Consider the following 23,972-nt stretch of genomic DNA (forward strand, 5'->3'; position numbering starts at 1 on the left):
TCACCTAACTTTACTTACCCTATGTAAAAATTATTGAGACATCACTGTGAGAAATTACATATAAACTTAAAAGGCATTTTAGCCTTGAAAAGTACACTGGAAGTAATAAAAATATCTTGCCCTTTGTCAAAAATGTTTCAGAGACTGTTTCCCCCCACATATGTACCCACAGAAAAGTTAGAAGAATGTGAAAATAAATCCTGAAACAAAAGCCTGTTGACAGTCTTACTGACTTACGCCTCTAAGGGTCTTTTGCAACCTTTTCCCTATCTTCACTTCTCATTTCCCCTCTTCACTAATACAATTATTGGATTTTGCTTGAAATGACTTTCTAAGCTTATTGGAGAAAGAACTGTATCTTCTACTCTATTTTTTAAAGGTCTTGCAAATGAGTTCCCATCTTCACAACCACTTCAATGGACTGCTAACATAAAATAACCCTCTCTGCAATGAAAAATGTTGAGTGATACAACAGTGCAAAAGTCCACAGAGCAGCACATAAAGAATCCTATATGCAACAAACTACAAGAAAAATTTAAGTATAGAACTTCTAAGTTGCTCTTAGCCAGGACTGTCACTAAAATGTGCTTACTCCCACCCATTTACAATGTTATGGCATACAGTCAGCACTGACCCAGAGGGTGAAGTGCTACCTCTGGAATCAGTAATATTCCTGACTGTGTCTCCTTTGTTCTTTTGAAGCCTGTCTTTTAAATTTCAATTCAGCCAGACATTGTTTTGTTTGAGATTTGATGGGAACCCAGGAAAATGCAGCATGATTTATGTGTATTAAACTTGCAAGTCTGAAGCAGTGCCCTAAATCACCACAGTGATAATCACCGCAACCATTTCTTTTGCATTGTACATTCACAAGATTATTTCTACAATACTTTTAGGAGGGCTGACATGAAAACATGGAAATCTACTCTTATTAGAGAAGATCTGGAGGTAGCCAAGGAGACAAACTTTTGTGATTACATCTTTGAAAAGATGCACAGGGCTACTGTTAATACGAGTTCATGACAATTTGAGTCAAAGGCATAGTGTATTAATTTACATCTACTTAAAACCAGGAAATAAAGCACATTGGAAGACAGCCTTTTAAGTGTTTATTTTTTTAAGGTATGACAATTTTTACTTTATAAAAACACAATAGAACCAGGGCAAGAAAATGTGGAAACAAAAGCAATCCCTACCCACAAATGACATATAGTTGCAATTCAGATAAGCTCACAACATCTGCTGAAAACAATAACAACAGAGGTTTTATTTATAGAGCCACAACTAAATACAAGAAACATCTTTTGATAAACCAATTAGTTACCAAGTTTCAAACAAGAAAATTCTCACAGTGATCAAACTGACTTTAGTAAGGAAAAAAGCTTCCTTCCACGTGAAGAAGACATTTTCACTCGTACATGACAAGTCTTCTGTATCACCACATACTTTACCAAACCACAGTGCCCTGCTAAATACAGCAGTGCCCCCAAACCTCAGCAAGCACCCCATTCACTTCTGCTCCTGGCAGCACTACGCATACTGGCTACAGCACCAATTTCCTGCAAAAATATTTTCCTTTTTTCTTTCTGCTCCTGATGTCCCAACTATCCTGTAAGCTCAGGGAAGAGCATTAAGTCCTCAGCATGTTCTATGATTGAGCACAGAGCGCAGTGACAAAAACTCACAAATCAGGAGCATTTCAGCTACACAACTCTAGCTAGCTGAACATTTCTGCCTCATGGAGAGGCTCTTTTTTCCTAAAATGAGGAGCTAGAAATAAACCAATTTTCTGGATCCATGTGCAGCTTGCTTTTAAGAAAGATGTCTGTTTACGAGAGAGAATGATGTCTCAGCTGGCGTACAAATGTCACTAAATAAAAAGCAAACACTAACACTAATAAGCAAGGAAAGCAAAGCTTTTCAAGAAAAAAAGAAATTAATACTGCTAATATACAGAAAGGATTTATTTCCATGGACTCTCTGGCTTTACACTTTTCATTACACAAAAACTAGAGGATATGTTTTAAATGCAGTGTCAACTACTATATGGCTCACAGACATCTGAGTATTCGTATTTCATCTGTGCATCAACCAACTAAAAAAAACTGAACGTTTTAGAAAATCACCATGTGTGTCAGTCTCAAAACTTTAATTACCTTGCTTTATTTCCTCGATTTGTCCTCCAAATACTTTTTTCCTTTTTATACAGCTATGAATAGAAGGAATACGTGAACAAATTAAGAATGCTGTGGGAATTAATTATAAAACAAGAGAAGGAAATCTGCTTAACTTTCTAGGCAACTAACTACACTGTTTAAAATAACATTATTTCACGAGTAAACTTAGAAGTTTCATTCGTTCTCTACACCAAACACGAAAATTCCACAAATAACAAAAATAACAATTTTACTCAAAATATAAGACACATTTCAAAACATAAGCAAAACTCATGCTTCTTTTAAAACATAACAAAATATAAGTTTAAAACTAAATACAGGGGTATTTTAGCTGAACCAGTTACCAAAACATGCAATCACTCGTGGCAGAACTTGAAGTTTTCTAACTCTCAGAAGATACTCTGGCTAAAAAACCTGACGCTATCATTTCAAATAGCATTGCAGTTAGCAGCTTGTTGCCTGAACAAGATGGCACAAGACTGCCACCTTGTGAAAAAGCTCACATCTGCCTTACCAGCACAAAATTAACTGTGCTCAGAGACTACAGAAGACTTTTTCCTGAAATAAGTTTCTCACAGAAATAATCTTTGTTATTAAAAGAAAAGGTCCTTCTACCTAAGGAAGATAAGGAAGATTTCACCATGCACATATCGCTTGAGCATGTACGTTAAAAGTGTTGTCAAAGAACTTAAGAGGAACGACAAAATACGAAATACACAGAACAGGTAATACATTTTACAGCATATAGGATCAGATGTGTTGCTGCCTCAAAGAAGCAATTTTCAGGTCTTCCCAAATAACCACTCAGTATTTTAACTAAAAAAGGTGTTAAATGATTTGTCTTGTATTTTTTTCACCTCAAAATAAATCGACCACACTGTGGCTGTTCAGTCCTCTATTTTGACTCTTCCAACAGCTATTGAAATATCACCTTCTATTTTCTGTTTAAGAAAAACTGAATCAGACTTTTTGAACAATGATTACAGAAATGTTAGCTCTACTATTTTTGTTTTAATTTTGGATGTTATATTTCAACAAATCAGCGTGACTTTTTCTAAATGGATAATTAATAAAATTTACAATATATTTTTTTAATGCTTCTGTAAGTAATTTCCATGCCAAATTACCCCAGCTGAGGCGTTAACCTAAAGTAAGTGATCAGGGTTCTACTGAAACTAGAAAAAACCTCTGACAACAGAAAAGACCTTTGACAACATAAACCAAGACAAATGTAGTCCCTTTTGCACGTCTTCAAGAGGAATAGTTAATAAGTATTTGCTATTACAAACAACTACAGTGGAAATATTCCAGGAGCAATATACTAAGACTAATTTTCCATAAGAGACACTCTCCAAGATTATGAAGTATTTTTAACTAATTCTTATATCTAGATTTAAACAATGTCATTGCTGCTGCTATTTGCCAAATTCTTAAAAGAGATTGATGACATTTTGAGACCTTTCTTTATGACTAATTATGACATAATTACAACTATTTTCATGTCTGAAACAGAATCAGGCTAAATTATGTTTCATCTCTTTTTTTTTTTTTTTTTTTTTTTTTTAAACTCCTCTATTTAGGATAACATTGAATATTACCAAAAAGTCCCTCTGGTTCATCAGCAAAAGTAAAAATACAGCTTTACAGCTTTACACTAAAAATAACTCTCTCTTTTCATGTTTTAATAATTCATTGACTTTCTTCTTTAGTGAAAACATATCTCAACTCTGTTTTTAAATTAGCAAAATAAATTGAGAGAAACAGTACTGTTATATCAAAATAAATCATTACACTGATAATTCCCATGCTAAAATATTCTGCCAGCTAATAATCTTCCTTACTTTAAAAAACTTCACAGACACCTCTCTACATGTAATTTTTCTACCATCTTGTGACACGGGGCTCTTTGGAAAGGTTTTCTGCGCTAAATTTTGGGCGATTTCTGTCTTGCAGTCACTTTTCTTTACAAGAGAATTGCACAATTGCATTAAAATAGTATATATTTAAACTCGGTTCTTTTTACTTGAAACACAGTTGCCATCTCAGTTAAGAATAAGGACAAAGCACAAATACTGTCATTTTCTTAACAATGTAGATAATCTAAGGCATTCAGATACCAATATCAACAGACGTCCTGGACAAAACAAAATGCCTGTGGACTGTATAAGCACAGGAATTTTTGCATCTTATTACGGGAACACTTGCTCCTCTACAAATTCGGGGGGGGGGGGGGGGGGGGGAGATCTAGAAAACAATTCAGGATTCCAACCAGAACCCCCACCTGAATCCCATGTTGCCATTCCAATTTGTGCAATACAAAAATTTGAGTGCACATATAAAATTGTACTAAAATGTGCATGTGCATATTTATCTTGCTTTTGTTTTACCTGAATGGTATACAAAAACAAAGTTGGAAGCAGAAAGCATGCAAGATTACCCCACAAAATTTGTCCCTCTAAAATCACAGAAAACATGGTTGTACAGACAGTGGACAGGAGAATCTGAGCCAAGCACACACCTCACAGTGTTAGCACAGGGAAGGGTGCTGAGCCAGCGGACACTGATCTGCATACTGTAAAGAAAATGTACTGGTACCGTTCTGGGTAGGTAACTCCATGGCAGGAACCTCCTGAAAAACAATTCCACTTCAGAATGACAGGAATGGCATTAATATGACATGTTTGCATAGGTCTGACTGCAATATTTCCATTATGGAAGAAGAAAAAACTTTGAGACACTACATAGTTCGTGAGGTTTTGGGCTCCCCCCCCGCCACACACACATAATTCAGTTATATTTATAAAACTGCTCAATAGTTAACTAGAAGTGATCAAATATTTTCAAGTCTAATTAAAGTCATTTACTGAAGGGAACCGTTCTTTCCTTCTGAAAATAATGCACTAGATGTTTTTAAAAAATCATATACATTGTATTTTTACCTTTGTAAAAAGAAATATATACTGCCTAGTTCCATTAGATGTGTGCATATATGAAAAATATTTAAAAGAACAATTCAGTAATGCCATTAGTATTTTTTTTTAAGATTACATGTCAAAGATCTTAGAAATACTCAGTTCAACTTTGGAGTGCACTCACATCCTGCTTCAATACAAACCTGTGAACACAGAACCTCAAGACATAAAAGCCTTATTATTTAAAAGGGTTTTCATTATACTGCATTCCACCATGTAATGACATGTTTCAGCCTGGCTCACATAAATTACTCCCCTTCTAATAGGTCACATTATCAACCGCAATTTATCCTTTGTTGTACAATAATGTTTATTCCCCCAAAGGAAGGAACATGCACATAGTCTTCACTCTGTTTTCTAAATATCAGTTTGAAATAAAATTTTCAAAATGTCCTAATGATTTAAGAGCCTACATTCTGTTTGCAAAACTAATGTATGCATTTACTGACCAACAACTCATGAAAATTCATTGGGATGCAGGTGTTTTTGAAAACGTTACACTTCAGTAGGGTTTCTTACCTTGACCTTTAGCAGACATAGATGGAAATGGCCTATGCTGAGGAGTAAATATGCACCCAGAGGTAATGAAAAGGTTAAACACTTAAATACTTTATTTTGAAGCAAACCTCCAAAACATACTTATAAACTGCCATACCTTCAAAAGTATGTTATAGAATATATTATTATCATGAAATATGGTTGTAAACATCTCCCTCACTTCACATTAGTTACAAAAAGGTTTTCTGAAATTTCCCTAGTTCTGAATTTAATCCAGGACCACATAAATTTAATAAATCTAATATCTTCACATATTAGATCTCACATTCAGTGCCAAGAATATAAGCAACCAACTGATTTCCTTTCCTGATTCCCACTGTGGAAAAAAAATGTATATATATAATGTAATGCACACTACTTTATTCCAGGGTCTATAGTCCTGAAATAGAACCGGGTTTTCCTAAGGGTACAAAGGTACCAAAAGAAAATCACCACATAAACCTCTGCACTTCTTCACTATTTGGCCATTGGAATGTTTTGTTTAGAAAAAGATAAAAAGTTGTTACATTCACAAAAATATAAAAAGCCAGCTCAAGAAGTTGTCTATAAAGAGATGGAAATGGAATATTGAGCCTATATATTAAGTACGGCAAAATAAAGTAACGAAATTCTAGCAACTTTTGAGGAACTGTAACAGCAAATAAACATACAAAATACACTAAAATCCAGAATATTGATTTTGATTTCAAGGTATCAGCAAAACTCCAGCCAGCAAATATATAGACTGGAACTAACAGGTATTTTACAAGCTCATGTCTTTGGAAGACTTTTCTCCAGACATAGAATGTATAATGTCTGTTATCTGCTAGTAAATACTTATGAACATAGGTAAATTTCCAGATCAGGAATAAAGAGATGACAGCAATTAAGCTGTACTGCATAGGGTGCTTCCGTAAGGTCAGAAGGAATTTCCTGATTTTGGTAAGGGTCAATAAATGGGGGAAGGAAAAAAAGAGAGTAAATGACAGAAAATAAAACAGCTGAGGAAAGTGCAAACAGGCTTCATGGCTACTTCTGTCACCAACAACTATTCCGCCATTGATGAAGACAAAAGCAAAGAACACAACTACTAATATGACGTATGGCCAAGTTAAAGCAATAAGCATAATCAAGTTTTGAGGTGATACGAGATATTCAATAAGAAACTGTAGTATTCTGATCAGATCTGAAAATGATCCTTTCATGGAGGAAATCTTTTCATCTTTCTTTTTCAGTAGCTCTGTCTTCCAGGCTTCATTTAGCTTTTCTGCAACAACGTTTCCTGCACAAAAAACTGTCCATACAATATTTGTCTGACGAAACATGAAGCCACAAAATCCAAGCAGAGCTGAAGTTTTATGGTTACCATAAAGGCACATTAAATATGAAAAGAGAGTAAAAAATACTGATCCTGGGTCTGTATAATAAAGGAATGTAAAAAAATAAAGTGTGGGAAATGCTGCAAGAGTTAATGTAGACAAGATTCTCTGGAAACCAGACACGGCCTAGAGAAGAAGCAGAAAACCACAATTAGTAATTTACAATAAAAATAAAAAACAAATAAAGGATATCATTCTTCAGAATTCCATTACCACAATACAGCATCTCTTATGCTCTCTGATCACCATTACTGCACTAGTACTCACGCTACATTTCTGTTAACCTCCTGCTATGCTAATGTAGAGTGCAGGACAATACAATGCTGAGACAAATAAAATCAAGAAGCATTATTGCTGGTGAGTTAAAAACATGGCAAAGAAAATACACCAGCTTCTTCCATATCTCAGACGTTCACATATCTGTAGCATTAAAGTCATTGTGGGAATATAACTGCTCTCATACCTATGATGAGAGCGGCATAAATGGGCAAAAGAAAAGGAAAAATTTGTTTTCAATGTTGTATGCCCCTGCAATCTCATCATCAGATTATGTTTATTTATGACACAGCAGAACACATCATTCTGTGCTTGTACTATTGACTCTTTCAAAGCCAGCCCATAGAGGGGCCAGTTAAGCTTCTAATCTTTGATGCAGCTCTCTGATCTTTTGTTGTTTATTTTTATTATAATTCATGAGTTAGAAAAGAAACTTTAAAGAAAGTAGATCATACAGTTAAAAACTCCTCCCAATTATCCCACTCACTACATGATGCAATGTAATTCACAACATTAAAAACTGCTTCATGATGGTTCTGAATGATGTAGCGTGGGATGAAACAGCCAGTCACCACCATACTGAAAACAGGAATACAGAAAATGCTCAAAGAGTAAGGAAGTGGCAACAATGCAAGTACATTTTGTAATGCTTATAATACAGCCAAGAAACCTTTTGTTTTCTTACATTTATATTTCCACTTCCAAATATAAAATTAAAAGTGTTCCAAAAGAATAAACAATTTGTTGATTTTAACCCAGTTCTGAATGGTTTTATCATGCGCTTAACCATGAAGAATCTCCTGTAATCTTCATAAGACAACATTTTCCTTATAACAACGGAATCTTTAAATTATCACTGAACTGCAAAAAATGTCCTTATGGTTTAAAGGTGAAACTAAAGATAGCAAACTAAGCTGAAAGATTTTGAATAGGCCATTAACTACTGGAACAATTTACCTGCAACAGTGTTAGATGATCCATCACTTGGATGGACAACTAGACAGCTAAAAAACTGATTGGACAGTCAGGCTCAATTAACGGGTCATTTTCTATCTGAAGGTTGGTAACAAGCAAAGTACTGCAGGGGTCTCTACTGCAACCTGTCCTGTTTAACATCTTTATACCTGGAGGCAGCAACAAGACACACTCTCATCAACTTGGCAGATGACACCAAACCAGTTGGGTGAGGCAATATACTCAAGAGCAGAGCTGCCATCCAGGGGGACCTAAACAGGCTGTAGGAATGAAGCAACAGAAACCTTATGAAATTCAATAGGAAAAATGCAAGGCCCTGCACCTGGGAAGGAAGAATCCCTGCAATGGTTCAGGCTGAGGACAGAGTGGCTGGAGAGCAGCTCTGCGGAAAGGGACCCAGGAGTCTGTGCAGACAGCAAGCTGAATGTGAGGCAGCAGTGTGTCCTGGCAGCAAGGAGGGGCAAGGTTGTTAGACCACATCTAGAATACCACGTCCAGTTCTGAGCATTCCCAATAACAGTAATTTGGAAAAAGACTTTGATAAACTGGAGTGAGTGTGGAGGGCCACCAAGATGGTCAAGGACAGGAGCACCTACCCTGTGAGGAGAGGCCAAGGGAGCTGGGCTTGTTTGGCCGAGGGAAGGGATGGTTTCAGGGGGACCAAAGAGCAGCCTGCCAATACCTATGAGGTTAATAAGAAGACGGAGCCAGGCTCTTCAGAGCACTGCATGGTGGGCCAACAAGAGAGAACAGGTATAAATTGAAACAAGAGTGCTTCAAACTGGATGAAAGGAAAACCTTTTTCACCATGGAGGTGAAAGGCCAGTCAAGCAGTGCAACAGGCTACCTGGAAAGGTTGTGCAGTTGCTCTCTATCTGGGCAGGTTTTCAAGACACAACTAGATGAAGCCCTGAGCTGCCTGGTCTGACCTCAGAGCTGACCCTGTTCTGAGCAGGAGACAGGACTAGAGACCTCCTGAGGTCCCTTCCAACCTGAAATATCCTATAATTCTAAATCTCAATGTCAAATCTGATATCTATCTAAAGAATATATTTTAGCTCAAACACAGCTTATTGGGCTTTGTTCAGGAATCATGTTTTATTTCAATGAAACTATTTATAGTTATGTGCAAGAGTAAGTTTTTAGAGGATCGCACCCTCAGAGAGAAAAAAGATTGTTTTTTAGAGAAAAGAAGCACACCTCCTTGGCTCAAACTGGTAGGAATACTCGTAGCCACATAAAACTGGAGACAGCTCAAATATCTAACAAAACAAGCATACGCAGAGCCATCAGCATTGTTCGTACTAGTGCAGAAAATTACTCTACTTGGACCGTACCTTATTTTTCGCATGCACCTTGGACAACAGCAAGTAGAGCAAATAGAAGTTTCCAACGCTGAAGAGGAGGTTAATAAACCTGAGCATGCCGGTGGAGCACGCGATGCTGCCGGTCCAGCCGAAGAGCCACGCCGCGGGCTTGGCGACTCCCACCGAGACCAGGTACAGGCCGGGCAGCGTCGTGATCATGGGGTCCCACTTCAAAGGGGAGACGGGCCGGGTTAAAGAGCCGCCGTCGCGCAGAAAACGCGCCAGAGGCGCGCAGCTCCCCGGGGAGCTGTGATGTGCAGCTTTAATTTACACGCCATCTGTTACTTTAGGCGTTTAGTGAATTTCAGGCGTTAGTGTGTAACGTTTAAATGCTTTATATGTCCTTCCACCGTGTCGCGAGCGTTAAATATCGCACCACTAAGTGATAAAAAGCACAGACACACGTTTCGGGCGCCTTCTCATCACAAAAGGCACGCTCCCTCTTTTACGCGCCCTTACTGCTCATGGAAATACCCGCTCCAGCGGAAAAACGGAGCCGGATCGCCCCCAAGCAACCCGGCGAGTGGGGGGGGCGGGGGGGGGGGGGGAGGCCGCAGGGGGCAGCGCCGGCGCGGGGGACCGGGAGGCGGCCACGGGGAGCCGGTAGCCGGGAGGAGCGGGGGGAGCCGGCGGCCGGGCGGGGGTGCCGGGGGCCCGCACGCACCTGCTGGAAGCGGCCCTCGCAGTAGGCCTGCGCCTGCGGGACGTGGAAGGCCTCGTCCATGTAGGGCGCGCGCTGGCGGCGGTTGAGCGCCGCGAAGAGCAGGCACGAGAGCAGGAAAGCGCCGCTCATGGCGGCCGAGAAGCCGTAGGCCGCCGCGCGCTCCATGCTGCCGCCGCCGCCGCCGCGGGGAGAGGCCGCCCTTCCGGGGAGGGGTCCGGCGGCGCGGGCGGCGGCGGAGGCGCTCGGCGGGCGGTGAGGGCCGCGGCGGCGGCGGGTCGGCTCCAGGCTCGGCCCCGGGCCCCGGTGGGGCGGGAAGGGGGGCGCTGGGCGGGAAGGGGCCGGCAGGGTCGCGGGTGCTGGGGGGGGGGCGGGGCGGGGCGGCTGCTTCAACCTCTGCTCGCCTAACTTCTCCCTTATTAAACTCCACTGTTCCCCTCTAAGAAGGGTTGGAAACCTCCCCTGAGCACATACGAGTGGTCAAACGTTATTAAAATTCTGTTTTATCTGAGGCAGAGCGTGTGCGGCCTGTGTGCGATAGCTGCGCTTGCGGTACCCTGGGATTGGGCGCTGCTGCGCCTTGCTCCGGGCGAATTTGCTCCTTCGTGACGAGATGCTGCATTTAACACATCAGCTGGAGCTGTTTCCTGACCGTAGCGTGACTCTGCTCCTGTTTAATGACGTGAAAAATGCTGCTGCTCTCAGAAAGAAAGCAATGGAAGGCTCTATCGATGGAGCATTAATAAATCCTGCAATGGTAAGGAAATGCCCTCCTTGTTTTGTTTATACTGCAGTAGGGTTTTGAAGACTGTACAAAGTTCCTGCTCCTGAAGAACTGAAAAAAAAATGACCTGTGTCTGTAATCCCTATCACCTAAGCTGCTATAGATACTTAGCTTTCACCATGTAAATGCAGCTCCTTTGATTTAATTATGATGTTACAGAAGTATAAGGGCCCCTCTGTGCAGAAGGTAGAGCCTAGGCAAAATTGGCCAAAAGAGTCAGTCTCCTCCTTGATTCCCTTAACGTTCCCACTATGTAGAGCTATTTAAATCTTCTTCCATCTGTAAAATGTATCACTAATCATTTAATGCTCTGTTAAAAAACTGATGTTAGGAGCCTTTGTTCTTATCTAAACCTGTAACTAGTTTCTGATTTTTTTTTTTTTTTTTGCTTGAATTAGCAAAGCCATTGTAAATTAGGGAAGAAAAAAAATCTAATCTGGCAATTTACTGACAGAGGATTTATTAACATGATACTTCTTTCAAAAGATTCCAGTAACCTGATTGTGAGTGTAATCTTTATTTTTATATCAAGCATTATCTTATTCAGTAGATCCCATTGACTTTGGAAGAGCAAGAATTGCTGAAATGAGTTGCTGGATGGTGTATTGCTGACTGTAATGAGGGCAGACTTGGGCTAACAAAGTTGAGTGGTTGAGGGTTTTTTGAGTGTTGAAAATATTATGTTAAATTTCTGTTTATCTTCTTCTATCATATTTTACAGATTGTAGACCCTTTTCAAATTCTTGTGGCAGCCAACAAGGCAGTTCATCTACACAAGATTGGTAAAATGAAGACCAGAACTCTCTATGCAGAAATTATTTTCAACCTTTCACCAAACAATAATGTAAGATTTACAGAACAATTACTGTTTTTGCCAGAGAAGCTTGCTAAGATCCATGCAGCCAAACTAAATATAAGCATTCACTGAACAATTTGCCTGGCCTTAGAACAAAGTCCTCTGATGTACTGGTTGTATTCTACTTGGAATAACTGTAACTAGAATAGTCATATTTCCATAGTCCTACTGTCATGCAGACAGAATTCACATACAGAGATTCTGTTCTTTTTCATCCTTGACAATTTCAGTGTAGTCCTCCTTGACCACTTCTAGGTTGTTTGGTTTTAGGTTCATTTTTTTTCTTTTTAAGTGTTAAAGCCCGTAATATTTTCTTTTAAAATTCTTTTAAAATTTTCTTTTAAATAGATAAAAATGTTAGGCTACCTCCAAATCCTCTCACAACTGGTATAACAAAAAAACCTCCTATTGATTTGACAACATTGCCGTGAACATTAGTCACCGTGTGCAATTAAAGTCTTAGTAGCAATATTGAGTAAGAATACTCTTATTCTGATATAATAACATAAATTAGGATTTTATTAATACTTCAGAAATTATCCATAACAATCATGCAAATAGATATCAACACCTGCCAATAATACAAAACACGTAAAATAAGATTTTAGTATTTCTCCTTTAATGTACAGTTTTAGAGCACTACAGAAAGCACACAGTAAGTGTTTTCAGAAATAAAATTGTGGAACGCCAATGAAAAATTAATCTGTATAAGCTGTAGGGAAATCACTTTCATACAGTTCTGTTCTCATTTTTGCCAGTAACTGAGCAAATGTAGCGAATTCTTTGGAAAAAAAAGACTGACACCATAACTAATATTAATTTGGGGTCAGTGAGTCTTAGAATGGTTACAAGACTGAATGGAAATTCAAAAATAACTCTCTCCAGTGACACACAGCTTGAAGTAATGTGGCAGATGTTTAGCTGTCTAGAGCATACTGTGCATAAATGATCATAAATGATTCTGATTTTCCTTACTACTATCCCTCACTGCCAAATAGTCCATTTGTGCTGTTAAAAGTGGGAGACCATAAAGGTGAGCCTTAGCTTTTTTTTTAACCTATGGACCATTTAATATAAGGAACCTAGTTTACATTTGTTGTGGTAACGTGTGGATGCGTCATGTTCAAGCTTAACTAGAATTTTAACACTTACTCAGACTCCCATTTATCTGACATTTCCAAAATATCAAGGAAGTCAGATAAGTAATGGATTTGTGAAACTCAAGAAACTGCAGAGTTTGAGCTTCTTAAGTCATTCCTCAAGCTAAAACCCTGCAATAGCTAATGAAAATTCATATCCTGAATGTGTTGATAACAAGACTTTCATAAAACGTAATTTTAGCTTACAGAGGTTTATTTCCCTTGGTTCCTTGTAAAACCAGTGGTCAGAGATACGCTTTTACAAAGGGTGGTTCAGAACACTTAGTGCTAAGATTTTGCTCTGTTTCGTTATGTGAAGAAGCCTCTTTCTTGTACTAGGTTATGGAAGAAAGCTAGTCTCCTTGGTTAAAGTTAGCATTTGGGAATATCTCTGTGAGACATTTTCTTTCAAGACGAGCATTTACTGCTCGTAGATTTATGAAGAGGAGCAGAAATACAATTAGAGATGCAGAGACTTATTTTTTTTAGATATTCTTCCATAAATATTTTTAGCCTTTATTTATCCACGATCTTTTTATCCTCAAATTTCTGTATCGATGGATCAGTTTGATTGTAAACTTTAGCCACGGACACACTTGGCAGCAGATACACTAGCAAAATTAAGAACTGTCTGGTAGGTGTTAGGGTGTATTATTTCTGTATATAGGTTTGTTTTGGTTTTTTTTACCATTAGTGTATAAAAACAAAAAACAGCAAAAACAAAGCCTCAGATGTGGGAAAAGACTTGACCTAACCAATGTAGTGGTTGTAGTCACATGATAGTTATTTTAGTTTTCTGGTGATTTAAGATCACCAGAATTTAAATTTAAGATTTAAATCTGGTGATTTAAGATCATGCAGTTTTGCAAGGGGAAAAAAAAACCCTAAAATTTCTTAGCAACTGTTTGATCCAAGTGGAATAAAACCTCCAAACTACTAATAGAAGTTAGTGTAAGAAGTAAATTATCTCTTATAGTTCATCAGAATTTTATTAATGTAGAACTTGTCAGATTATATACTTCATGTTTATTTGACCCAGTAACTGAAAATGCTTACATGTAGCAAAAAAATGTCTAGTTAAATTTTGCTGTTTTTCATCTTTCCTTAGATTTCAGATGCATTGAAAAAATTTGGTATTTCAGACAGTGATACAGCGGTACTCATTGTTCTGGTTGTGGACAGAGAAAAAACTGTTAATCTGGAAGATGTAGCATCTCAAGTAGAAGGCCAGCAGGTTTCTTTAGACGAACTCCCCCAACTAACAGACATTGCAAAAGTTAAAAAGGTATGTAACCAAACGAGATAATTGTGGTTGAAGAAAGGGATATTTTATTTGATTGTCTGATTAAATCTCAACTGATGTAACTCATTTAGAGTTTGTATTTCTTTAACGTGACTGGAAACTTGTTATGAGTGAAACTTGACTACTTGTTTCTTGTACTGTTTTTACTCTGGGGAAAAAATTTCTAGTAGTCACCCTCTAACATACCGAATTTGGGGTCATCAGATTCTTAGCATCATCAGAAATTTAGAACACAGAAATGAATTCTAGATTTTTCCCCACTGTTCTATCACTTCCGTTTCTTATTTTCCCAAGTAAATAGCTATTTAATTAAAAATAAACTTTCAGTTCTGCACAGTTTCGTAATCCTAAGTACATAAATAGTCCCAGCACAGGCAGCTAAAATAAAAATAATTCGTTGATTAGCTGCTAGGAACTGTTTTAAGGCATGTGCACTCTAACAGATTACTGTAAGCCAAGAAGGTATCTTGAAGTATGCACGTCACATGCGATAAAATTGTAGTAGCTTAAACCATCTTGATTAGGTCAGTCAAAGTAATGATGGGAGAGGTATGAGCAAAATTGGACAAATCACACCATATAACATGTGGAGCTAAAAGCACTGTTCTCTAGCACTTTCTTAGCTTTCCCTTGGCTGTGCAGTTTCCAAATTTGCCTGGTTTCTAGTCCTTAATCTGGCCTGGAAGACAAGACGTACATTCCTAATGTAAAAAATTGGAGGGGGGAGTCTGTTTTTTTTAATGTATATATTTTAAAAATATATACGATAATTTTTTTCTTCCTTGTACAGCCTTTATGTTTTTCGTGTTCTTTTTTTCTGCAGATGTACAAACTTACTCCACAGGAAGAAAAAATCGGCACCTTATTGGATGGCATTATTTGCAGAATGTCAACAAAAGATGTTTTATGAAAATGTGCAAATAAATTTTTTAAAGAAAAAGAAAAACAGGGCTTTCTAAGCTGCAAAAACATTTCATGGCTATTCATCCTGTATTTCAGAGAAATCGGTGTAGTATCGAGTAGTGTAGTGACATCTGAACTTTAACTATAAAGAACTACCTTGAGTATGGGAGTGATCTAAGCTGTATTCTAAGCACAGAGCAATTCTGCTGTACTAAGCAAAATTGTCCATTAGCGTTTCTGTCTGTTTTCTCATTTAACATGAGAAAAGATCACTTTTCCCGATACCTTGAGTTCATCATAAAAAGAAGGCTTGAAAACCTGTACTTCCTGTTCTCTTTCATTGAGCATTTTGTCATCTACAGATAGGATTCAAACATTGTGAATTATTTTTATTAACCATACTGTGATTTGTTTTGTTTTGGCACCCCTGAGGGATGATAATCATTTTTATGTTTAACAATACTGTTTCCAGGAAAATTGTCTCAATAGTACTAAGTATTGCTCCTGGACTAGAAAAAGGAAAGTTTTTTACAATGCATCTGCAGTATCTCCCTCTTTCTACTAATGGAATAGAAACACTGCCCACCCTATGGGAAAAGGAAGACGGGAGGCATGACGGGACCCTGTGGTACAGTGTGGAGCTGGGCCAGGCGTTGGAGAGGAGTGCAGTGTGACAAATAAGGTCAGTATGGATGATGCTATGGTGGTATTAGCACCTAACAATTTGATACCATCTCATACTGTGTACTGCTGAGCTACTGGTGTATTGCTTCATGTTACCTAGTGTTGGCAGTTAAAGAATAATGAGAGGTATTTTTAATTTGTAACACTGGGAATTAAGCATGGTGATGTCGATGTCCTAGGGCTCTGTTCCAAGTGCAGAATTCACAGAAAAATCTGCATCATGGATTTACTCACTTTAAGTTGTGGATATAGCTTAAATAACGTGCTGAAAGGATCATTAAACTAATCTTGCTTTGCTGAACCAGCATTAGGAAAGAACATCAAAGAGAAAGAAAAAAGAATATTGATATCCAATAGTCACCAGGTCCAAAAGTCTGATGTCAGTATTGTTTAATCACATATAGGCATCCCATTTCATCAAAACTAGTATCCCAATTAGGCAGAAGTCCATACTGCTTGTTATCATTATGCTGTATTGTTTTTCTGGGAAATGCCATGTATAAAACTATAGTTGTCTGCATTTTTTTCTTGCCATTCTCTGAAGCATTAGGACTTGTATGCTTACAAGATAACTGAAAGAGTGTCCCAGACTCTTGCACCTAACCTTTGGGAAAAGTAAGTATAGTTTGTGGGGGAGAGAAGTCTGAGTTAGAGTTGAAGTGTTAGCCACTACAGTAAATGAACCAGCAAACTGACATATAGACCTGATATTGTCTGTGTTTCTGTATTTAATATGGAAATCCCTGGACCTGTTTTGTATTTTGATTGTGGTTAGTTTTTCTTCTGTCAGTTAAAATACAGTAGTACAGATGGTACTACTGTACCATCCTTTTCTTACCAACCAAATCAATGGCAAAGCATCATACTGAAGGTGTGCTAAAGACAGGCTGTTTGCTGATCTCCACTAGGTCAGATTACATGATAGAGGAAAAATAAGTAAGTATTGTAGTAAATCATTTCTTAAATTGAAGCCAGGGTTTTAAAAAATAAAGCCATAGTATTGGGGTCTCCAGTCCATATTTAAACAAGAAGTTTATCAAAGTTTGAAATGATAGCTTGAAATAATTAGGCTCATTGCATTCTTTGGAAATACTTAGGCTTTTTCTCTTGCAAACTGACAACACGTAGTTACTTGAGAAATGGTTTATAACTATGAATGAATTTGGGTTTTGAAGTCAATTTGCGTCCCTTCAATCCAGCCTTGAAACTTTTTAATTCTGTAGGCATCTAAGTTTCTATCACTAAAATCCCTAGGTACAGAAGTTTTTGTGGCTGTCTGGACTTGTTTTTCTTACACTTCTGAATTGCTGGGATTTCCTAGCCCCTGTAAGATTCACTGGCTATGTTGTCCTGCATCTTCTATGCTGGATCAGGTCTGATTTGCGTAACTAACTAAACATTTGTTGATGTCTAGAGATACAAATTGTCTAACCAAGGAATTGAGACACTTGCCATAGATAGAGAGAGTCAAGTTCAAGTCAGGATTTTTTTTACTGGTTAATGTATAATGGGACAGAGTCATCTTCTCATATGAACTTCCTTATAGCCTTGTGGTAGAAGCATTATTTTGAGATTTGGATTCAAATCCTTCTGAATTTCTGTACCAGTAGATCTTTAAGGACTGGTTAGACAAATGAGACTGGTGAGAAATAGTTAGGATGTAGTTGATGCTTCCTGAATCTAGGGGTTCCTTGAGGTCCTTTGTAACCTTTCTAGGATATAACTGATACTTTTCATTAAGACCTAAGTACCAAGGGAAAGACAAAGTTGATCAAAATAAAAGATTAAAGAGAAGGGGCTCTGCCAATTTCTTGATTTAAAGATGGTTCTACAGACTGTATTGTCTTTTCTAAAAAGGGAAATGCAAGACTATTAAAAGATGGAGTTTGGAAGGGCTTGAGTCTTTTGAAATAAAACGGTCATAACGTCAGCATGGGAGAATTATTGTGGAAAATTAAAGACGTGTTTTTATTCTCTGACAGTCCAATTGGTACATGGAATGTATCATCAAATTTGCTGGATGAACTGCTGACGTTGTTCTTGATAGTTTAAAATAACAGCAGACAGGTATGTTTAAACCACAGCCGTTTCTGAACATGTGCAAAACATCAGTCTAGTCTAGTTAGTATACAAGAAATATTAATAAATAGATCACTGCATAACAGCTGATAAATACTTTCCAAACTTTGGCTCTGAGTTTCTAGTTCTTGACAGTGAATTTCATGGGTGTGAAAACAGTAAATTGTTTATTACTGTTGTCCTGTGTTCTGAGCTGAATTGATTTACTGTGAGATCTGAATGAGATATTTTCATGGATGGATTTACTGGAAGCGATTTTGAGATCTGTAGCCTCGCTATTATTATTCAGTCAGGCACATGATGTGGGTCTGTTGACAATGAGAGACTGTGCTGTTGTCCTGCAAGGCCGTGGTTTTTCCTTTAGTCCTAATTGTGTTCTCTAACTAAATTAAGCCAATTATTTACAAAACCAGATAATAAATGTAGATTGTGTTTACACGATCTGTAATGATTGTGCAATTATGTTTGGCTGTACAAATGGCCTGTACAATTACATTTGGCTTTCTGAATACGTTAGGAATTAGTAAGTTTGGACCTAGAATTTAACTGTTTCATTTAGTCAACCACCCCTGCTTTCCACGGAGGCAACAGATTAGGGGGAAAAAAGTATTTTACACTTCATAGCTTAAGATATTATTTGATGATGCACCTAAGACAGTCTAAGAGCTTGCTCTTGCTGAAGGGCAGTAGTCTGGTTTCCCCTTTGACTCATTTTCCTGCAGTTTTCCTTGAGTTTGCTCTAGCATGTATTGGACCAGTCAAATCAACTGACAGAATACAAATCCAAAAAAGAAGCAGGTAGCTTTCTGCCTTGTTAATGTGCTAAATTGGCAGAGCTGTCACAGCACTTTTACGGTTGCATCTAGCACTGCTCTAGTTGCAAAGTGGGACTCCGCTTCTTTGCTGAGAACCATGACTAGTCAATGGGGGGAAAAGTGAGTAACCAAATAGCACATTCTCTTTGAGGATAGTGTCCTTACTAATAAGATGGCTTTGTGGCTGGCTGTCAGCCTATAGTTCATACAACCTATGTGTTACAATTGCAGTTGAAGACTGTAAAAGGCTTCTTGCAGAAACCTTTGGATAGCAAAGCTTATTAATGGTCAGATATCCTTTACTGTTGGGAAATTTGCATTTTCAAAATTTTGCGTTGCTACAAGTGGTTTTCTTTGCTTGTATCTACTGTCCTGTTAGAAAATCCCCAGTAAAAGTAAATTTGTATCATTTTCTCTTTTTTTAACTATTAAAATCAGTACAGCAGCAGCATGAACACTGAATATTTATATGGAACATTGGCCTTTTACAGTATGAAAAAGACAGTCTCCTTTGACAGGTGTTTTTTGCCAGTAGTAATGTCCAGTAATTGGAATAAACTGCCAAGTGAAAGGATAGATTCTCCATCTTTTGATGATTTTGTGGAATGGGGTACTGAGTTGCTTGAGGAGGCTTTGTCATTCCCATCTCTGAAGTACTCCTGCAGCTCTTCCAGGCTTTCCAAGGTATGTGTCTTGTGATTCCTGGTTATTTAAAGATTTTGCAGTGCAACTTTATGATGGTTGCCTGCTCTTACTCTAACAAAATTCCTGTTGATCTTAGCCAAATTTTGCCCAAAGCAAACAGGTTTGATAGAGATGTGCATGAGCAGATACCAGACTGGAAAATCATTATTATTTAACAGATTTTTTTTTTAACTATACAGAGGTGTCCAGTATTTGGACTAAGTGATACCATTGTGTTTTTGTGTGCCCTATGTTTAGTGTGACTTCTCATGAAAACAAAAGCTAGGCAGTCTGTCTGCATGTGAAAGTGCTTCATTGTTTTCATCACACTGGCCAGTTTTAGCTACATTTGACAGTAGAGGAAAGGTCTTGAAAATGAGCTGGCTTCTCTGACTTCTGTAGATAAGCAGCTGGGTAGAGAAGAAAGATTCTGTATGTGAACTGACTGAGGAGAAATTGTAGCGTGAGACAATGTTTTAAAAAAGAGAATCCAGAAGAACGTCATAATAAATGTGCAAGGCATAGAAAAGGATTTGCTTGGAATTTCTGCCATTTTTAGTACATAAAATCATTTGCCATGAGAGAAATCTGTAGCAAGTCAATATCATAAGCTGAGGAACTTATGTAGGTACTTGTTTTTTATTGCTAAGTATGGTGTCACTGTCAGCAGAAGGTAGCTCTTAACATTAGTATGGTGTTTATAAGTTCTAGAATTATCTGATAGAGCATTTCTGGGTCCTTAGGATCAGAATGTTGCACAGCAAGTGAAGGGCCTGTAATGTAAAAGTAAAGGGTAATATGAAATAGTTGAACAGAAATCTTCAGAGCTATACAGACTTTTTTTTTTTTTTTTTGCCCAAATATGCTTCTGTGCTTGGTTTAGCCAAAGTAGATTGTTGATGGCTTCTCAAGTTATTGACAGAGCTAGCATTAAAAAATTGAAATCTGTGAAAGGGTCCTCAAGCCCAGATAGGTGTACTAGTAGCCCACTTTTCCCCCAGTCTTCGGGGCTGTGAAGGGTTCCTACTGTGAACAACAATGTGTGTAGGGATCATGGGAGGTGCCTTACAGATAAGGTGAAGAAATACCTGTGTATCTTCAGAAGGCTGTAAAAGGGAGAGCAGCTTGAAGCCAGAAATACGCTAACTCATTTCTTCTTTCCTCCTAATACATCATAGAAATTTTAATGTCTTAATCTTCCACATTACCACGCAGTATCAGACACAGGAAATGAGGGGCAGGTGAGTGAGAGAAAAGAGGAAAAAGGATGTTATTCCAGCTTGGGTAGAGAAACTGGGTTTTTTGGAAGAGCTCTCAGTAGTAGGAGCAAGAAAGGTGCAACTCCAGGGGCTCTCTAATGCATGTCAGACCTTGTGGAAGGTGATGAAAAGGAGGGCAAAGGTAACAGGCTAATTTAGTCATCCTTAGAAAATAGCTTAGGTGTTAAAAGAATTAAGATTTGTTCCACTAGTCATCTTTTAAATGATTTTTATTATTATTATTTAATTGTATCTAGTAGTGAAGTTAATTCTGAACAATCTTTCATGCATAAAGAAAGCTCATCTCTATAGGTGTCCTGATTCTGAAAAGCACCATACTAGATGATTGCCAGAGTACTCAGTATAACTGATAGTACTTCTCCACTAAGCTAAATGATCAAGTTTGAGAGATGATAACATAGAGTCAGTGTCAAAGAAATGTCTTGTGATGAACATTAGTGAAAAAGTTCCTTTGCAGTGCAGCAGCAGAGTGGGGAAAATTTATGAACCAAGCTCTCCCGTAGGAACTTGTAAAATGTTCGTTCTCCATATTCCTATCTTCTCCATTTCATGCTGACCCTCATATCAAAGGTGTCATGCCCTCCCTGTCAGGAGTTGCCCACCCTTTTTCTGGTGGTAGCTGAAACTCCCATATATTTTTACATGTTCTTCAAGGACAGAAACTTCCTCAGTCAAGATGGAAATTTGGAAGATTTAATGATCTGCTGTTGTCACCTCTGAACTTTTGTGTCTCATCTCCTCTGTCACCAGCTGAGAAAGAGGGAGCTGAAGCATTCTCAGTAGCTTCTTTGGATCTCTGGTACTTCAAAGGCAGGATTATAGCCGAAGGATTAATAAACTTAACAGCTAAATCCTGAAGTATGATGAGCAGTCAGTTGTTCTGGCTAGAGATTAAACTCATTTCCAAGGCTTAGTTATGAATAAAACTACTTTTGCGTGCCTATTGATACTCTGAGAAAGATTTGTGGAACCAGAAGGCTCTGTAATTATTCCTACATGTTTCCTGTGTTTTAGCTGTCATTTGCTTCTTGCATTTCATGACCATTTATTCTTTTCTTTCTAGTTCCTTTCTAGTCACTTCAGTAGCTTGTCTCAGAAACTTTTATCTCTGAATGTATCTTTTATAAAAGATTTTTGCCTGTGCTTTTTAACATTTTGTCTTTGTGTGCGTAAGACATGGATTGAGCAAAACCAGCAGCCTATGCTTTCACATGTAGATGGCTAAAATTTCATATTCCCTAGAAGTCCACCTTTTTGCTCGAATGCTTTGTGATACACATATACCATATATGAATATCTTAGAAAAAAGGAAGAGACAAGGCAAGCAAAAAACAGAATGGATAATGCCATATTTTATAATGATTTCATAATACTTGGAAAAGCCAAAAGGTAGTTACTTTCTGAGTTAGAGACTTCCCAAGCTTTCAGACCAGGCAGATATGATATGATATATGATATATTATTATATGACCAAACTGCTGGCTTGTCCATCATGTAACAAGTATACTTCTGGGCATGTGACAGGAATGTGGATGTATATCCAAGGAAAACTTGCATTCCCCATCATGACCGAGGTAGTCACCTTCCCCTCCAGGATGGTGTCCAGTAGCACACCAGGATTTATTTGCAAGCAGCATTCACTTGTGGGCTGGATTGATGTGCAGGATTGGATGTATACCCACTGCATGGGTGGGGAAGCATATATTTTGGCATATGACAAATCTTCCATCATGTGACAGGGACAGTCACAGGTCCCTCAAGGAAAGAGCAAAGGAGAAGAATAGACTGCCTGGCATCAGTACAACTCATCCTATGTTCTTTAGCCACATCTGAAGGCTACCGTGACTAACATGATAGTGCAAGTGATCCAGATTAATTGTTCTGGCAGGCCAAATTCAATTCATGAGCTGCAGTCTGTGTGTTTCTGACCTATGTTTTTTTTATGAGTAAAATCTATGTTTCTAAAAGCTGTGTATGTTAGAACAAATAGCCAATCTGATCATAATAATCTCGTTACGTGTGCCTCCCTCTTCACCTGTGTTCAGTGGCTTCCACTTTTCTGTCATCTGTTTTCACTTCCAAAGCCCTTCAGAGTTTACATCTCTGTCTCCTACAGCATAAGCTTATTCTCTTGCCTTGTTATGTTTTCAAACTAGAAGCTTCAGACCTCCTTCTGTGCCATTACTTAAGCCTGGGGGAATCATTAAGCCCTTCATTATTTTTGAAACGGATGATTATGGAGTACCATTCTTTGAACCCTTGTCAAAACTCTTTCTTTCCTTTAAAAGGCTTGATGATAGCAAGCTTCCAGAGTACTGAAGCCATCGCCCATCACACAACCCAAATAGTCTGGCTTTTTTTGTACCACTGTCAGAATGTCTATATCCCTCCATCTTCTCTTGTACTTGAATTTACATTTACGGGGGGGAGGGGGGGGGGTCATCCTTTTTACTTTCATGTGTAATATTAGCTCATCATACATGCTTTATGACTGGGGCCATATGTGTTATGACAATGTATTTAATACAGTAATCATCTATTTTCTTCATATCATTCCTTTGTGTGCTCTTCTTCAGAGAGTATTATTAAAGCTTTGCTTCCACCGTAAAATGGGATCAGATGGTACCTTAACAAGGGTATTTATATGAGTACTGTAGCCCTTGGCAGGGTGCTGCATGAATAGAGTTGTATTGTTTCCAGCACCCACATTATCCTGTTTAGAGCGGACAGAGGTATTGTGGTGCTGCACTGTGCTTTGCGGATACTCCTTAAGGTATGTCAGCTGGGTCTTTTCAGAAACATTTCAGTTTATGTACCTCTCTTTCCTCCCCCTCCCCCCCCCAAATTATGGTTGGATGCCAGAATAAGGTACACTGTTCTTATAGGAATTATGTGAATACAGGGGTAGTTTGATCTCCCTTTTCTGTATCCGCTTGTTTATATATCCAAAGATCATGTACCCTATCGGCTCTAGTAAGGCACTGAGAGTTCATATTGAGCTCCTTATCTGCTCTAACAGCCATAGTTAGATGTGTGTATGTGTGTTGCTGCTTCCCAGAACAGAATCCTCTTTCCTCTAATATGGCTTATGTGTTGTTCCT

The 23,972-nt window shown here is 38.2% G+C and overlaps 2 protein-coding genes across 5 annotated transcripts; one reads left to right on the plus strand and one right to left on the minus strand.

Annotated features, from left to right (window-relative positions):
* Nucleotides 1–1,096: 1,096 nt before the first annotated feature.
* On the minus strand, nucleotides 1,097–10,512 carry ALG10 (ALG10 alpha-1,2-glucosyltransferase). The gene is made up of 3 exons (XM_026095346.2): nucleotides 10,348–10,512; nucleotides 9,654–9,851; nucleotides 1,097–7,191 (listed from the first exon to the last, which is right to left on the minus strand). Exons 1-3 carry the CDS (start codon nucleotides 10,510–10,512, stop codon nucleotides 6,136–6,138), a joined length of 1,419 nt encoding a protein of 472 aa, XP_025951131.2. The 3' UTR covers nucleotides 1,097–6,135.
* TPRKB (TP53RK binding protein) lies at nucleotides 10,267–15,652 on the plus strand. Of its 4 annotated transcripts, none has more exons than XM_064506049.1 (5): nucleotides 10,267–10,286; nucleotides 10,861–11,101; nucleotides 11,850–11,972; nucleotides 14,232–14,408; nucleotides 15,250–15,652. In XM_064506049.1, the coding sequence occupies exons 2-5, from the start codon at nucleotides 10,958–10,960 to the stop codon at nucleotides 15,334–15,336; spliced, it is 531 nt and encodes a 176-aa protein (XP_064362119.1). In that variant the 5' UTR covers nucleotides 10,267–10,286; nucleotides 10,861–10,957; the 3' UTR covers nucleotides 15,337–15,652. The 4 variants fall into 4 exon arrangements, with proteins under 4 accessions (XP_064362119.1, XP_025951133.1, XP_064362108.1 ...); XM_026095348.2 differs by lacking the exon at nucleotides 10,267–10,286 and adding an exon at nucleotides 10,467–10,599; XM_064506038.1 differs by lacking the exon at nucleotides 10,267–10,286 and adding an exon at nucleotides 10,596–10,650.
* The last annotated feature ends 8,320 nt before the right edge of the window (nucleotides 15,653–23,972 follow it).

This window comes from Dromaius novaehollandiae, chromosome 1, assembly GCF_036370855.1.
Source record: "Dromaius novaehollandiae isolate bDroNov1 chromosome 1, bDroNov1.hap1, whole genome shotgun sequence".
Taxonomy (NCBI): Eukaryota; Metazoa; Chordata; class Aves; order Casuariiformes; family Dromaiidae; genus Dromaius; species Dromaius novaehollandiae.

Bases quoted from the DNA above. Each gene is read 5' to 3' on its own strand.
- ALG10 (XM_026095346.2), bottom strand. From the start codon at position 10,512: ATGGAGCGCGCGGCGGCCTACGGCTTCTCGGCCGCCATGAGCGGCGCT. The intron at 9,852-10,347 runs GTGCGTGCGGGC...TCCCCTTTGAAG, and splicing joins GCGAGGGCCGCTTCCAGCAG to TGGGACCCCATGATCACGAC. The intron at 7,192-9,653 runs GTACGGTCCAAG...CTTCTTCTCTAG, and splicing joins AGGTGCATGCGAAAAATAAG to GCCGTGTCTGGTTTCCAGAG.
- TPRKB (XM_064506049.1), top strand. From the start codon at position 10,958: ATGCTGCATTTAACACATCAGCTGGAGCTGTTTCCTGACCGTAGCGTG. The intron at 11,102-11,849 runs GTAAGGAAATGC...CATATTTTACAG, and splicing joins CATTAATAAATCCTGCAATG to ATTGTAGACCCTTTTCAAAT. The intron at 11,973-14,231 runs GTAAGATTTACA...ATCTTTCCTTAG, and splicing joins ACCTTTCACCAAACAATAAT to ATTTCAGATGCATTGAAAAA.